Source organism: Amphimedon queenslandica, unplaced genomic scaffold (genome assembly GCF_000090795.2).
Source record: "Amphimedon queenslandica unplaced genomic scaffold, v1.1 AMPQUscaffold_12584, whole genome shotgun sequence".
Lineage (NCBI taxonomy): Eukaryota > Metazoa > Porifera > Demospongiae > Haplosclerida > Niphatidae > Amphimedon > Amphimedon queenslandica.
This window is the reverse complement of record NW_003547180.1, coordinates 5,216-18,830: the sequence shown is the minus strand read 5'-3', so window position 1 is coordinate 18,830 and position 13,615 is coordinate 5,216. Positions and strand designations below refer to the sequence as shown.

General features: G+C 35.3%; 2 protein-coding genes and 3 long non-coding RNA genes across 5 annotated transcripts; all 5 read left to right on the top strand.

Moving 5' to 3' along the window:
• Positions 1–1,801: 1,801 nt before the first annotated feature.
• LOC105314737 (uncharacterized) lies at positions 1,802–5,310 on the top strand. The gene is made up of 5 exons (XM_020003636.1): positions 1,802–4,296; positions 4,354–4,411; positions 4,486–4,809; positions 4,858–4,920; positions 4,965–5,310. The coding sequence occupies exons 1-5, from the start codon at positions 1,969–1,971 to the stop codon at positions 5,144–5,146; spliced, it is 2,955 nt and encodes a 984-aa protein (XP_019859195.1). The 5' UTR covers positions 1,802–1,968; the 3' UTR covers positions 5,147–5,310.
• A 1,333-nt stretch (positions 5,311–6,643) lies between these two features.
• Positions 6,644–7,855, top strand: LOC109587399 (uncharacterized). The gene is made up of 3 exons (XR_002187567.1): positions 6,644–6,752; positions 7,694–7,753; positions 7,795–7,855. It is a non-coding gene; the product is annotated as an uncharacterized LOC109587399 (long non-coding RNA).
• Positions 7,856–7,994: 139 nt separating this feature from the next.
• Positions 7,995–9,943, top strand: LOC109587396 (programmed cell death 6-interacting protein-like). Its single transcript, XM_020003634.1, has 5 exons — positions 7,995–8,077; positions 8,183–8,357; positions 9,113–9,265; positions 9,667–9,796; positions 9,849–9,943. Exons 1-4 carry the CDS (start codon positions 7,995–7,997, stop codon positions 9,748–9,750), a joined length of 495 nt encoding a protein of 164 aa, XP_019859193.1. The 3' UTR covers positions 9,751–9,796; positions 9,849–9,943.
• A 713-nt stretch (positions 9,944–10,656) lies between these two features.
• Positions 10,657–10,981, top strand: LOC109587397 (uncharacterized). Its single transcript, XR_002187565.1, has 2 exons — positions 10,657–10,734; positions 10,798–10,981. It is a non-coding gene; the product is annotated as an uncharacterized LOC109587397 (long non-coding RNA).
• Positions 10,982–11,623: 642 nt separating this feature from the next.
• LOC109587398 (uncharacterized) lies at positions 11,624–12,069 on the top strand. The gene is made up of 3 exons (XR_002187566.1): positions 11,624–11,782; positions 11,837–11,888; positions 11,957–12,069. It is a non-coding gene; the product is annotated as an uncharacterized LOC109587398 (long non-coding RNA).
• The last annotated feature ends 1,546 nt before the right edge of the window (positions 12,070–13,615 follow it).

The window sequence follows — 13,615 nt, the reverse complement described above, 5'->3', positions numbered from 1 at the left end:
CATGCCAGAATTGTGATTTTGAAACTGTTGAAGTTATTACCACGTTCTACTAAATGCAATATAGAAGCTAAGAATGATCTTCAAAATAGACCACTCCATTTAGCATGTCAGTCAGGAAATGTAGACATTGTACGTCATCTTGTGAATGACAAAAACTGTGATGTTAATGCTAAAGAGAGGAATGGCTCTACACCATTACACTTGGCATGTTTAAATTGTAATTTTGAAACTGTTCAATTTCTTACCAGAGTTTTTGATTGCAATATAGAAGCTGAAAATAATGATCAAGATAGACCACTCCATTTAGCATGTCAGTCAGGAAATGTAGACATTGTATGTCATCTTGTGATTGATAAACACTGTGATGTTAATGCTAAAGGGAGGAATGGCTCAACTCCATTGCACATGGCATGCTTGAAACGTGATTTTGAAACTGTTGAAGTTATTACCAGTTCTACTGAATGCAATATAGAAGCTGAAAATGATTTTCAAAATAGACCACTCCATTTAGCATGTCAGTCAGGAAATGTAGACATTGTACGTCATCTTGTGATTGATAAACACTGTGATGTTAATGCTAAAGGGAGGAATGACTCAACTCCATTGCACATGGCATGCTTGAAATGTGATTTTGAAACTGTTGAAGTTATTACCAGTTCTACTGAATGCAATATAGAAGCTGAAAATAATGACCAAGATAGACCACTCCATTTAGCATGTCAGTCAGGAAATGTAGACATTGTACGTCATCTTGTGATTGATAAACACTGTGATGTTAATGCTAAAGGGAGGAATGGCTCAACTCCATTGCACATGGCATGCTTGAAACGTGATTTTGAAACTGTTGAAGTTATCACCAGTTCTACTGAATGCAATATAGAAGCTGAAAATGATTTTCAAAATAGACCACTCCATTTAGCATGTCAGTCAGGAAATGTAGACATTGTACGTCATCTTGTGATTGATAAACACTGTGATGTTAATGCTAAAGGGAGGAATGACTCAACTCCATTGCACATGGCATGCTTGAAATGTGATTTTGAAACTGTTGAAGTTATTACCAGTTCTACTGAATGCAATATAGAAGCTGAAAATAATGACCAAGATAGACCACTCCATTTAGCATGTCAGTCAGGAAATGTAGACATTGTACGTCATCTTGTGATTGATAAACACTGTGATGTTAATGCTAAAAGGAGGAATGGCTCAACTCCATTACACATGGCATGCTTGAAATGTGATTTTGAAATTGTTGAAGTTATTACCAGTTCTACTGAATGCAATATAGAAGCTGAAAATAATGATCAAGATAGACCACTCCATTTAGCATGTCAGTCAGGAAATGTAGACATTGTATGTCATCTTGTGATTGATAAACACTGTGATGTTAATGCTAAAAGGAGGAATGGCTCAACTCCATTACACATGGCATGCTTGAAATGTGATTTTGAAATTGTTGAAGTTATTACCAGTTCTACTGAATGCAATATAGAAGCTGAAAATAATGATCAAGATAGACCACTCCATTTAGCATGTCAGTCAGGAAATGTAGACATTGTACGTCATCTTGTGATTGGTAAACACTGTGATGTTAATGCTAAAGGGAGGAATGGCTTAACTCCATTACATGTAGCATGTCTAAATTGTAACTTTGAAACTATTCAATTTCTTACCAGTTCTACTGAATGCAATATAGAAGCTGAAAATAATGATCAAGATAGACCCCTCCATTTGGCATGTACATGTAAATTACAAAATATAAACATTGTACGTCATCTTGTGATTGACAAACACTGTGACATTAATGCTAAAGGGAGAAATGGCTATACACCATTACATTATGCATGTGACAAGGGTCATTTTGAACTTGTTAAAATTCTGAGTAATCATCCACAATGTAATATTGAAGCTGAAGATAATTACAATAGAAGGCCATTACATTTTGCATTTAATAATCGATTTCCTGACATGAATATTGTCAATTATCTTGTTGAAGTTAAAGGTTGTAATACTCAGGGCATAACAACATATAATAGGAGAACTCGAAATTATCTTCATATTCATCAATCCAGTGGTATAGCATTATTACGTGTTGTTAAGTGTATATTGACAGGCCCTCCTGGTGCTGGTAAGAGTACATTAAAAAAGAGACTCCTCAATCAATCTCTTGATACAGGTCCTTCTCTTAGTACTGGTGTAATTGATGCAGTGGTACAAGTTGACTCATTTCGTAAGCTATCACAGCACAATGCAGTAGTGACTACAGAATGGAAGGAACAGGAACTTGATGAAGAAGCTATACTGATCACTAAAAAACTATTACCAGCAAACAATACGTCAGATGAAAGTACTAGACCTATTGCACCTAATGAAACATCAGATGAATGTACTGGTACACCTCAGCCTACATCAGTGGATGAGACAGTAGGTCTAACTTCATCATTTGAAAACAAACAAGAATCACCAAAAGGAATTGATTTGTCTCCTATTACTAGTCAACAGGGCTATACAAGTGTTGGTGCTTCTTCACCAGTGTTCATGGAGGCAGCAATTGACACAGTTGTCATTGGTGAGAGCTCAATGGAGCATGAAAATGTACCCAATTCACCTGCAAAAAAAGTTGATCGTGAATTAGAAGAAACCAAAAGTAATACTGAAATACAAAAAATCAGCTGTTCAGTAAATGATTGTATCAGAGGTTTATCAGATTATGTAAAGAAGATACCTGTTAGAAAGAGAGAAGAATATGAGAGGAAATTTGAAGAAGCAAAAGATGAAAAGCACACGATGTTGCACATCATTGATACTGGAGGACAACCTGAGTTTCATGAAATATTACCAGCTCTTATAACTGGCCCAGCTATCAATCTACTGGTATTCAAACTAACTGAAGATTTAAGGAGTCGCTATGAAATAATCTATCGAACCTCTACTGGTGATTCTAAACCTTATGAAACCTCATTGACACATGAAGAAGTGATATTCCATTCACTAGCAAGCATAGCTTGTTTAAGACAAAACACTATTGGATGGAGTTTTGATGAAATACCTATTAAAGATAATTCAGAACCCGTTGCCTTCCTTATTGCTACACACAGAGACCAAGTTGATGAGAATAAAGTGAGTGAAGTCAACCAACAACTGAGAACCAAGATAGAGAACAGCTCACACTTTTTTGACTCTGATCTTATACAGTTCTCTCAATCGGAGCAAGTCATTTTTCCACTTGACACCACAAAGGATGAAAAAGAACTAGATCATCTTCGTTTTCTACTTCATGACGCTATAGCTAAAAAATTCCAGGAATTAGAAATACCAGCATCTTGGTGTACTCTTAGTTTAAAATTAAGAAAAAGTAAAAAAAAGCTTTTCAAATATGATACATGTTTTGATTTAGCTCAAGAGTGTGGTATCAAGGATACAGAAGAGTTTATTAATGTTTTATGGTATTTACATCACAGAGTGGGCATCATCATGCACTATCCTAATGTAGCAGGTCTGGAAGATATTATCATCACTGACCTTCAACTGGTGTTTGATCGTATCACTAATCTCATCACAACTTGCTTCACTTTTGAACAGTCAGGTAGTGCTGCTGTGGAGAGAGAGTTTCGTAAAAATGGACGCTTTTCAGAGTCACAACTAGATAAAATTTCATTACGAGAGAAAGGTGATCCTCTTAATGCAAAGAGGCTAGTAGCACTACTGAAGCATCTTTATATTGTAGCTGGTCCTATGAAAGATAAAGTTGGTAGAAAATCTGTCAAGTATTATTTTATGCCTTGTGCTCTGAAACCAGCAGATGTAGAAAGAGAGGAGAGAGATGGGTCAGTTAGTCCAGCTCCTTTATTGATATGTTTTGAGTGTGGGTATACTCCTGTTGGTGTATTCTGTTGTCTAGTAGTGTATCTTCTTGATCAGAAGACAGATCAAGTAATGAGTTGGAAATTATCTGGTAATGATCAATATCGTAACAGGATTACCTTTCAAGTTGGGCAATACTATGATACTGTTACCTTAATCTGTCGTGCTACTTATCTTGAAGTTTGGATTCAGCAAATAAAAGGTTCAAAACTGTCGACAAGTGATTTATTATTATCATTGCACAAAGGACTAGTCACAGTGACACAATCACTCCATTACACTTACAAGTCAAAGCATATGTTTGGAGTACCATGTACAGTTTGTACTGCAGTACCTCATCCTGCTGTAATTGAATTTAATGAAAGTGCAACTATGTGTGTGAATGGCAGAATAGTTGAGTTTAATGAAAAACAATTATACTGGTCCACTAAGGTAAGTAGCAATACATCATTTGCAAACTATATGGTTGTATTAAATGTGTGTGTATAGGTTGTTGAGCTGAATAACACAACACAAAATACAAGCAGCAAAATACCACCTCAAACTGGTAAATCAATCAATTTGACATGTTTATAATTAAAATACTTTAGAATCAATATGTGTTTACATTTTGTCTTTTAGTTTGTCCTAGAGACTTGTTTCGTGAACATTCAGCTGATATTACCCAGTGCATCTCATTAGATGTAATACGTGTTGCTGATAGACTGTTTGCTGCAAAAGTGATACCTGAAGCATTAAGAAATAGAATATCCACAGTGCTTGGTTTAGATGGCTATGAAAAAGCCAACAGAATAACAATTCACATTCAAAATACTCTCAGTTCTCATTCAAATCCAATTGAGTATCTTACTGATGTGTGCTATGCATTGTTCCGTTTAGAAAATGAAATACTCAAGCACTTTCTTATTAGCATACTAAACAAGCTAGGAAAACCCCCACCTCAAGGTAAATACCAATATATTGGACCTGTTTTACACATTATTATGTATATAGGAAGCATACAGGATATCAGTAAAAGCTCTTCTATACTAAACAAAAGGCCAAGAACAGCACAAGGCACATACATCATCACTAATCAATTAATTATTACAAATTCATAGATGACGCATCTCCTGGCAAGAGGTTTGAGATAGACCCTGAAGGTTCTTATGACAGTACTTTTGATGAAGGAGAGTCCTCTGGTAGTGGTATTTTACAAAATGAAAGTAGAGGACACAAGAGACAGAGAGAAGATAATAGTTCCCCTGAAACTTTTACTAAAATGAAAAAGTCAACAACTTAAACCTCAAAAGTTATTGCTATAATCCTTTGTCACTTATTATTGCAACACAATCACTTAACATTACACTTTTGTCACTTAGCTTTTTGTTATAAATAATACAACCACACAATTTGGACATTAAAAATATTAAATAGAAATCATTATAATAGTCATTTCACAAATCATTTCTTGAAGGAGGAACCATCTAAAACAAAAAGAAGATGAATACATTATGTCTTCTTGACCATCTCATCCTCTCTCTCTCTTCTCAGGATCCATTACTCTCTCCTTCCCAGCTTACCTTCACTTGTTGTCACCTCCTCCTCCTCCTCCTGTTGTTGTTGTATTATTATTATTAGAGACAAACTGTATTGTTCTAAGTGATGGCTTGATTGGTGTATCCAATAATAACTTCATTGCATACCATTTACCTTGAAGCTACAACAAATACAATATATAAGTTATAATTATACGTGAAAAAATTACTATGAACAATTGCGTACAATCTTAATATTAAAAACTTACTTTCTCTATTTGTCCAGCAGCAAGATCAAGGAAAACCTGTCCCAGTTCTTGTTCCTTCCTTAGATCAAATTGTGCCAGTTCGTCAGATAAATCTCTACAAATCATCTCAAGATATTCTTTGGCATCTGAGCAGTTGCTGCTAGCTTGAGCCCACTTCTCACTAATAGAATCATCAAGGCCAATTTTTCTCCTTGAGGGTGACCAGCAACTACCGCCATGAGCATTAGTAGTATCTGGTGTTGACTCATCTCTTGAATGACAGCTGCTAGTATTCCCTCCTCCTCCTCCTCCAGTACTGCTACCCACTGATACTACTCACTCCACTGTCATCAAACACTTCATCTGCTACTCCACCAGTGACTGGGACATCATGACTACTGAGACTCTGTATAATAATATAAATATTAATTAATATTTAACACTTAATGTTTAGAAATACCGAATGACAGACACACACAACAACTACCTATACCTCGCATAGGCGAGGCCAATAAAGACATCAATATGTATCAGAAAATGTAATAAAAGTGTTTGGTGATTTCAAAGCTATTTTTTTAAATCCATGGGCCTTTGCTTTTTTCAAAAATTGGCCCATTTTTAAAAATGGTCATAACTTGTAAATTTTTGTCAGAAACAGCTTAAACTTTCTAAATACAAATGTAGCATAAAGACATCAGTATGTATCCCAAAATGTAATATGAAGGGCGCTTAATAACCCGTTAGTACGGTATGTAATAAAAATTAAATATCACTAAAAATTAAATATCACTAAAAATAAAATAATTTCGCATACTTAATGTATTGACAAGTCCCTTTTCCACTAGCCTCTGCCAGCCATGAGGTACAACTACTGCTGAGCTTGGTGGAGGTTCCATTTATTTTCTAAAAAGTATATAAAGAAGAGATCTCATTTACAAATCAGTGAAATCACATGTAAGCACATGGGTGGGAGTGGCTACTACTGAAACCACTCCTCTAAATCAAGATGGCTGCCTTGATGGAGGTTTTGGTTTTGTTGATGTTACTGTTTTATAAATTGTCGTATTAAAATCTGCTGAACGATTTATTGACTTTGTTAATAAAGGACCCTCCTCTTATCATGGTATAGATCTAGTACAGTTTATTGTCCTAATATTTTGTGTTGCAGCCAATTTCTGCCAATTTCTGAATACTCTGTACTATAGCCCATGGTCTTTGGAAAATGGCTTGAAATCACCCCAAATTTTCATTACATTTTCTGATACATATTGATGTCCTTACACTGTATAGAAAGTTTGAGCGGATTCCGACTTTAATTTTTCAAATTACGTAGCCATATTAAAAGCTTTGAAAAAAAGGCTCCAAAATAAAGGCAAAATTTTATTACATTCTGATACATATTGATGTCCTTATGCTGTGTAGAAATTTGAGCTGATTGTGACTTCTTTTTTATTTAGGTCCATTTAAAAACACCGAAATAAAGAAATGCTATAGCCTTAGGTTTTTTTTTGCAAAAAATGGCTCCAAAATCACCCCAAATTTTTATTACATTTTTTGATGCACAATAATGTCCTTGTGCTGTGTAGAAAGTTTGAGCTGATTCTGACTTCAATTTTTTAATTTGTAGCCATGAAAATTTTTTTAAAATGCCCATGGTTTTTTCCAAAAAACCCTCCAAAATCACCTTACATTTTTTGATACGTAATGATGTCCTTATGCTGTGTAGAATATTTGAGCTGATTGTGGCTTTATTTTTTTTGATTTATGGACATTTTGAAAATACTAAAATTTTGAAAAATACCCAAGGCCTATCATTGTCTTGGGCTTTTTCCAAAAAATGGCTCCAAAATCACCCCAAATTATTATTACATTTTTTGGCACATATTGATGTCCTTATGTTGCAAAGAAAGTTTGAACTAAGTCAGGTATTTTATGAATTTTTTGAAGTTGATGCAAAATTGGGTAAAAGTCTTTGTGCAATTATAGTACATGGCTCACACTAAATGCCAAAAATGGCTATAATGTATGCATGTACGTATAATTATGTGTACATTTTTTATGTAGAAAGCTTCAGATTTAGTTTGTGAGGCCAACAGGAGAGGAGAGACGTTCTTCAAACCATACGTAAGCGCTTTATTCCATTTTCATTTTATTTTATATTTCAGGAGCTCACCTCGTCTCTGAAGAAAGACTTGGAAGCCGTAGAAAAAGACAATAATTCATATATAACGATCATGTTCCTGATTTTGGGACTCTTGAGCCTCCTGGTAGAGCCTCTATTGCTAAGGCGATACAGTTTCAGTCCCCAGCCTCAAACTTCCTTGATTTATTTACTAATATTGTTCCTCTACCTGTCAGTTGTGCTATGTCCAATTATAATAGCAAGAAGGATGCACTTTTCAATGGGGAACTTGAGAAACTGAGGAACGCAACATCTTCCTTGAACGAGTGAGTCTAGAACAATGTAGGGCCTTTGTTATTTTTTTCATTACTTTGTATTTGAAAATTATTCAAATATTTGTGATTTAAATTCCTACCAATTTAGCTCTTAAGCCTTGCTAGTAAGAATCTTCCAGCTGCCATTGAAGACACTGGCGGTAATGCTGTGCCTGACTCCATTAAAGAGAAGAGTCAAGGGATTCGTGAACAAGGAGGGATACAATCACTTGAGGATAAACTTTATTCACTACCTGAACTGCTAACAAGGAACAGAGAGATACTTGATGAGGTACGTTACATATTTATACATGTATTACATGGACAATTGTACATACATGTACATGAACATGAATCATGTATCATGTATATTTATTTGCACTATTGCAGAGTCTTTTGGCCTGATTTATTAGCAACTTTAAAAATTCATAAAAATCCAATTTTGATCAGAATCAACTCAAACTTTCTATACAGCATAAGTACATGTATATGTATCAGAAAAAAAATAAAAATAGATAATTCTTTCCTCATCATTTTTGGTGAAATTTGACCAAAATCCCTGTACTATAGTACAGGGACTTTGGTCCGATTTTGGAGCAACTTTAAAAATTCATTAAAAATTCAATTTTGATTGAAATCAACTCAAACTTTCTACACAGCATAAGTACATGTATATGTATCAGAAAAATTATAAAAATGGAAAATTCTCTCCTAGTCTTTTTTGACAAATTTGGTCAAGGTCCTATATGGGAGCTTTGGTGTGATTTTGAGCAACTTTAAAAATTCATAAGAACTCAAACTTTGATTGCTAGTTTCACTACACAACATGTGACTGTATAGTCTATGTAGATGTACATGTATCAGAAAAATGGAGAAATTTCTGCTCACAATTTTTGACAAAGTGCCTTGTATAATACAGGGCCTTTGGCTAAATATTTGAACAATTTTAAAACTTTTATATTGATCAGAATCTGCTCAGAATTTCTACACATCATAAAATCATGTATTTATGTAAATCAATAATAATATGATTTCTTTTCTTTCTAGACTCAGAGGATGCTTGACGAAGAAGAGAGAGATGATACAGCACTGAAGGAGAGATTTGGCTCAAAATGGAAGAGAACTACATCAAATGAACTGACACAGAGCATTCGTGGTGAAGTGGCAAAATTTCAAGGAATTGCTGAATCAGCAACTAAAGTAAATTAGTACTGCCATAATAATATATATTTATCCATCAGTATAGTAATATTAATAATTATTTCATTTGTTCACAGTATGTCATGCCATTGGTGTGTATTATTCATCTCTCCTTGTATTCATTGTTCTGTATTTAGAGCTTTTATTGTGATTTATCAGCAATACCATCTATGAGTAGCACTTTTCTTTATTCATTCATTCTTTTATTGTGTACTTCTTTGTATTTTCATATCTCCCTCTACCCTCACTCTCTCTCACACTCACACACACACACACACACAAACACACACACACACACACACAAACACACACACACACAAACACACACACACAAACACACACACACACAAACACACACACACACACACACTCTCTCTTTCTCTTCCTCTCTCTCTTTGTAGGCTGATTCAACCGTTAGAGAGAAATTTGAGACACATCGTCCGGCTATTGTGACACTCACAAAGAGCGAGACTGACCCTGCCTAAAGCTGGTGCAATGGCACTTATGGCAGCCATCAAAGCTGGAAGCCCAGTATGAGAAAAATAAAAAAATAATGATTAATCTTCAATGATGTTATTTCTAGTCTGTCCAAGAGCTTCGTTCATTGATGGAGGATGTGAAAACGATAAAAGCTGAGAGAGAAGTGTTGGAGCAACAGCTAAAAGGGCCAATTGCTGACATTAGTAAGAAAAAACCATTGATAATATACTTGTACTTGCTTCTCTTTCTCTCTCTTATTGTTTCTCTTCCTTCTCATAGCATGCATCATAATTACTTCCGAATGGCAAAATGGCTACTTTGCCATTCATTTGTACGTCACTATAAACTCTTCTGGCAAGCCTCCTTAATAGACCCAGGGATGCAAAGGAAGCAAAAAGTCGTCAGATAGAGAATTAGTGAAGCGGCTGAAGTGAACACAGTCTTGTCTTGTTACTCCTATAGTTATTGCTATCGCTACTTTTCTGCTAAATATTGCTATAATTGTACTCCTTTTCTGCCTTGTGCTGTAAAAAGAAGCTGTGGAAAAAGCAACTTTACTGCTGTAAGCGAATAAGGCTCATTAATTTTTGCCATACGGAAATAATTATGACATCAAGAAGTGACATCACTGCAACCACTCTAAACAGTCATAAGAATTCTCATTTTTAAATAATTTTTTCTGATATAGATGTACCTATGCATATACTTATATGTTGTGTAGAAAGTTTGATCTTTTTTGGATCAAAATTGAGTTTTTTAACGAATTTTTAAAGTTGCTCAAAAATTCGGTAAAAGTCCTTGTCTTGGGCCAAAATTTCTCCAAAAATGGCTAGGTTAGAATTCTCCATTTTAATAATTTTTTTTGATACATACATGTATATGATTTGTAATAATTATCATGCTCACAAATAGGGTCATCTCATGGTGGCTGACAATTGTTGTGAATGTCCTTCTTGTCATTTCCCAGCACTTTATTCAAAGTTTAAGAAGTATGCATGTACATGTACATGTATATGATCCAAAATAAAGTTTATCCATTGTCATTATTGCAGGTTATTAGAGTCAGAGAATACATGCCCATTATGTTCAGCAGAGATCTCTTCTAAGTCGATTCAACCATAGATAATTACCTCTGATATACAGACTAAATGAAGAAATTATTGTTACATTAATCCATCACTTATGTACATGTATCCCCCTTTCATTTATAAAGAACATTGCAGTTATTATAATGTATATCATTAATAATAGCATGCTAGAGTTGGTGGATACAGCTCCTAAGACTTTGCACCTCTAGTCACAGAATAACCTATTCAGTCACAGAATAACCTATTCTATACAGATTGGTTTGTTTGACAGTTAGACACTCTATCAACTGTACCAAGGTCTTTGCCCCTGGGCCCCACTGCATTATGCACTGATGCATGGTTACACTTGTGGTTACAATAATTGATTTCTGAAGAATTCTAATGCTGTTAAAAATTGAGTAAAAATTATTACCCTGCAGTGATGCATCTACTCCTACACTTTAAATTGATCAAAATTATTTTATAATATATGCAGTTGTTGAGCATATTTCTTTTTGAAACCTGACCACTGAATATGTCCTTTGCTTCTACTATTATAAGGGTTTGAAGAATTGAAGATGTCCAGGCTTGCAGTCAAGACTTGACCTGTAGATATTTCTGAAATTATTATTTAAAAGCAAAAATAGAAGTGATAAAAGTGATAACAGTTGAAACTAAAACTGGATATGAATTAGAGAGAAAAATGCAGTAAAAATGTAATTAAAGTTTATTTTGAAAAAACTCAATACGGGCGAGCCTGATAATTATGAATTGTTCATATCAAAATTTTATTGTTGTCAAAATTAAAATTTGCTGCACGTGCACTTCACGACTTCGCTTCACTGCTTCAGCCAGCACTTGACTTGTCTGGTTTTCTGAAGGCTAAGAGGTGAAGGAGGGTTTCGTCCAGTCTCACTGGCAGTCTTTTGCTGTCCATGTACTGGTGTAGTAGTAGTTCTGGTGCCCAGTGGTACGGGTTTGGCCAGCGAATTTGGCTAATGTTCTCGATTTCTTGCGTCTCTAGGAGCGCCCTCCTGTATTATCTGTGACGGAAGAATTTTAAAAGTGACTTTAAAGTAAATTTCGCTTTACTTGAGCGTATTTTATATTAGATGGAATTTTGGTTGTTAAAGTTTCTCTTTAGATGTCCTATCTATATCTATAGACCCTTTGTACTGTATAATAGTTCCAGTCTTCTCCCCGAGCTTCTTGTACCCTAACTAAAGTGTACCAGCTGCTCAGTAGTAATAATTCAAACTAAAGTAAACTGGTGAGTTCTGTTGGGCTTGTGTAGCCATTAAAATTGATAAATTGAGAAGGGCGACCTCTCTGTGTAGCATATTATTTTAATTTGTGACCATGTCAATTGATGTAATTATTTATTATTTAATTTTGCTACATGTAATGCGTCTGAATATTATGGGAACAAAGATTTGGGAGGAATGGACTAATAGACCCTATAGGGCGCTAATTTTTGCAAGTAATTATTGCATTACGGTATCCACCCACACTCATGATTTGGACGGCAAGATACACTGTAGCTACATGGGGAAGCAAGGATCAAGAGGCCTTCGTGGCTTCCAGAGCCTGCCTGAGTGGCAATAAATGCCAGTAAGAGTGAAGAACAAAGCCCAGAATGTCTCCTGAGAAAAAGCTTCATTGTACTTGAAGTCACTTGTCCACAAAGGCTGCTTTTGGTCTCCTATCCATTGGTTTTGCCTTGTTTTGCTGTCCAGCAGAAGAATTTCAAAATTTTTTCATTAAAGAATGCAGATAGGATACAGATCATTACGAATAGCATCTCATATATAGTATCTATAATTGCTCCTAGAAGTCAGCGCCCTATAGGGTCTATATGCAATTTATAATCTTGTAGTTGCTAAATTGCTATTAGTAACGCGGTAGCGTTACTAAGTAGGATTCATCCCAAAACAAAATGGCTGCCACAACTTTTGCAGCCTTGCTATACCGGGAAAACAAGCTCCTATGCTTACCAGACTTCTCAGAGGACCTTATCTTGACCAGAGGACTCCATAGGTACCACTAGCGTGGCTCTACACCTTGTCTAAGAGGAAAGTCAAAAATCGGCAAAACGGCCATTTTGTTCAGTCGTCTTCATCATCATCATCTTCATCATCATCATCATCTCCTGTCAATCAGTTGTCGGTGTGTATCTCAATATTGGCTGGTGCTAGAAGGCTAATTCTTACACCATTCTACTCCAACAGTCTATGCGCAGGTCCATGTCCCATCACCTCATTCTCCAAGAAAGGAAGAAGTGACACTATGACTGTAGCATCAGTCAAAACATACCTCATTCCGCCATTTTGTTATTAAAAGAAACATGTGCTCCAAAATTTGGGTGGTCGCGCATGCTCAGATCTCAGAACTGGGAAATGCAAGCAATTTTTTTATCTAGCTCGTATCTAGCTATGCTTGGATCAACTGCAATACTTAGTGGAGGTTCCAGGCTTCTAGTTCTAGCTAAGAGAAGTTATTTAATCTTAGATATCATTGTTTTATTTAAATAAATAATTAATAAATTGTATTTTTAAAGATTACAAACAATAATGTTATTAAAACAATGATCATGAACTTGACAACAGGAACAACACAGGACAGGATTGCAAGGAAGATGGATACTCTCACTGCTTCTTGAACAAGGACTCATGTCAAGACTACTATTTAATTTAACTATAATTTTACAAGATACATAGTACAGAGAGAGCAGAGGAAGCATCCTGAAGGACTACCAGCAAGAGCTGCTGGCACCCAGAAAATCAGAAAAGAAAGGAAAGGGAAA

Excerpts from the sequence above, each read along its gene's own strand:
- LOC105314737 (XM_020003636.1), top strand. The coding sequence starts at position 1,969 with ATGAATATTGTCAATTATCTTGTTGAAGTTAAAGGTTGTAATACTCAG. Across the intron at positions 4,297-4,353 it reads AATTATACTGGTCCACTAAG|GTTGTTGAGCTGAATAACAC; the intron begins GTAAGTAGCAAT and ends GTGTGTGTATAG. Across the intron at positions 4,921-4,964 it reads AAGGCCAAGAACAGCACAAG|ATGACGCATCTCCTGGCAAG; the intron begins GCACATACATCA and ends ACAAATTCATAG.
- LOC109587396 (XM_020003634.1), top strand. The coding sequence starts at position 7,995 with ATGTCCAATTATAATAGCAAGAAGGATGCACTTTTCAATGGGGAACTT. Across the intron at positions 8,078-8,182 it reads GCAACATCTTCCTTGAACGA|CCTTGCTAGTAAGAATCTTC; the intron begins GTGAGTCTAGAA and ends TTAGCTCTTAAG. Across the intron at positions 9,266-9,666 it reads TTGCTGAATCAGCAACTAAA|GCTGATTCAACCGTTAGAGA; the intron begins GTAAATTAGTAC and ends CTCTCTTTGTAG.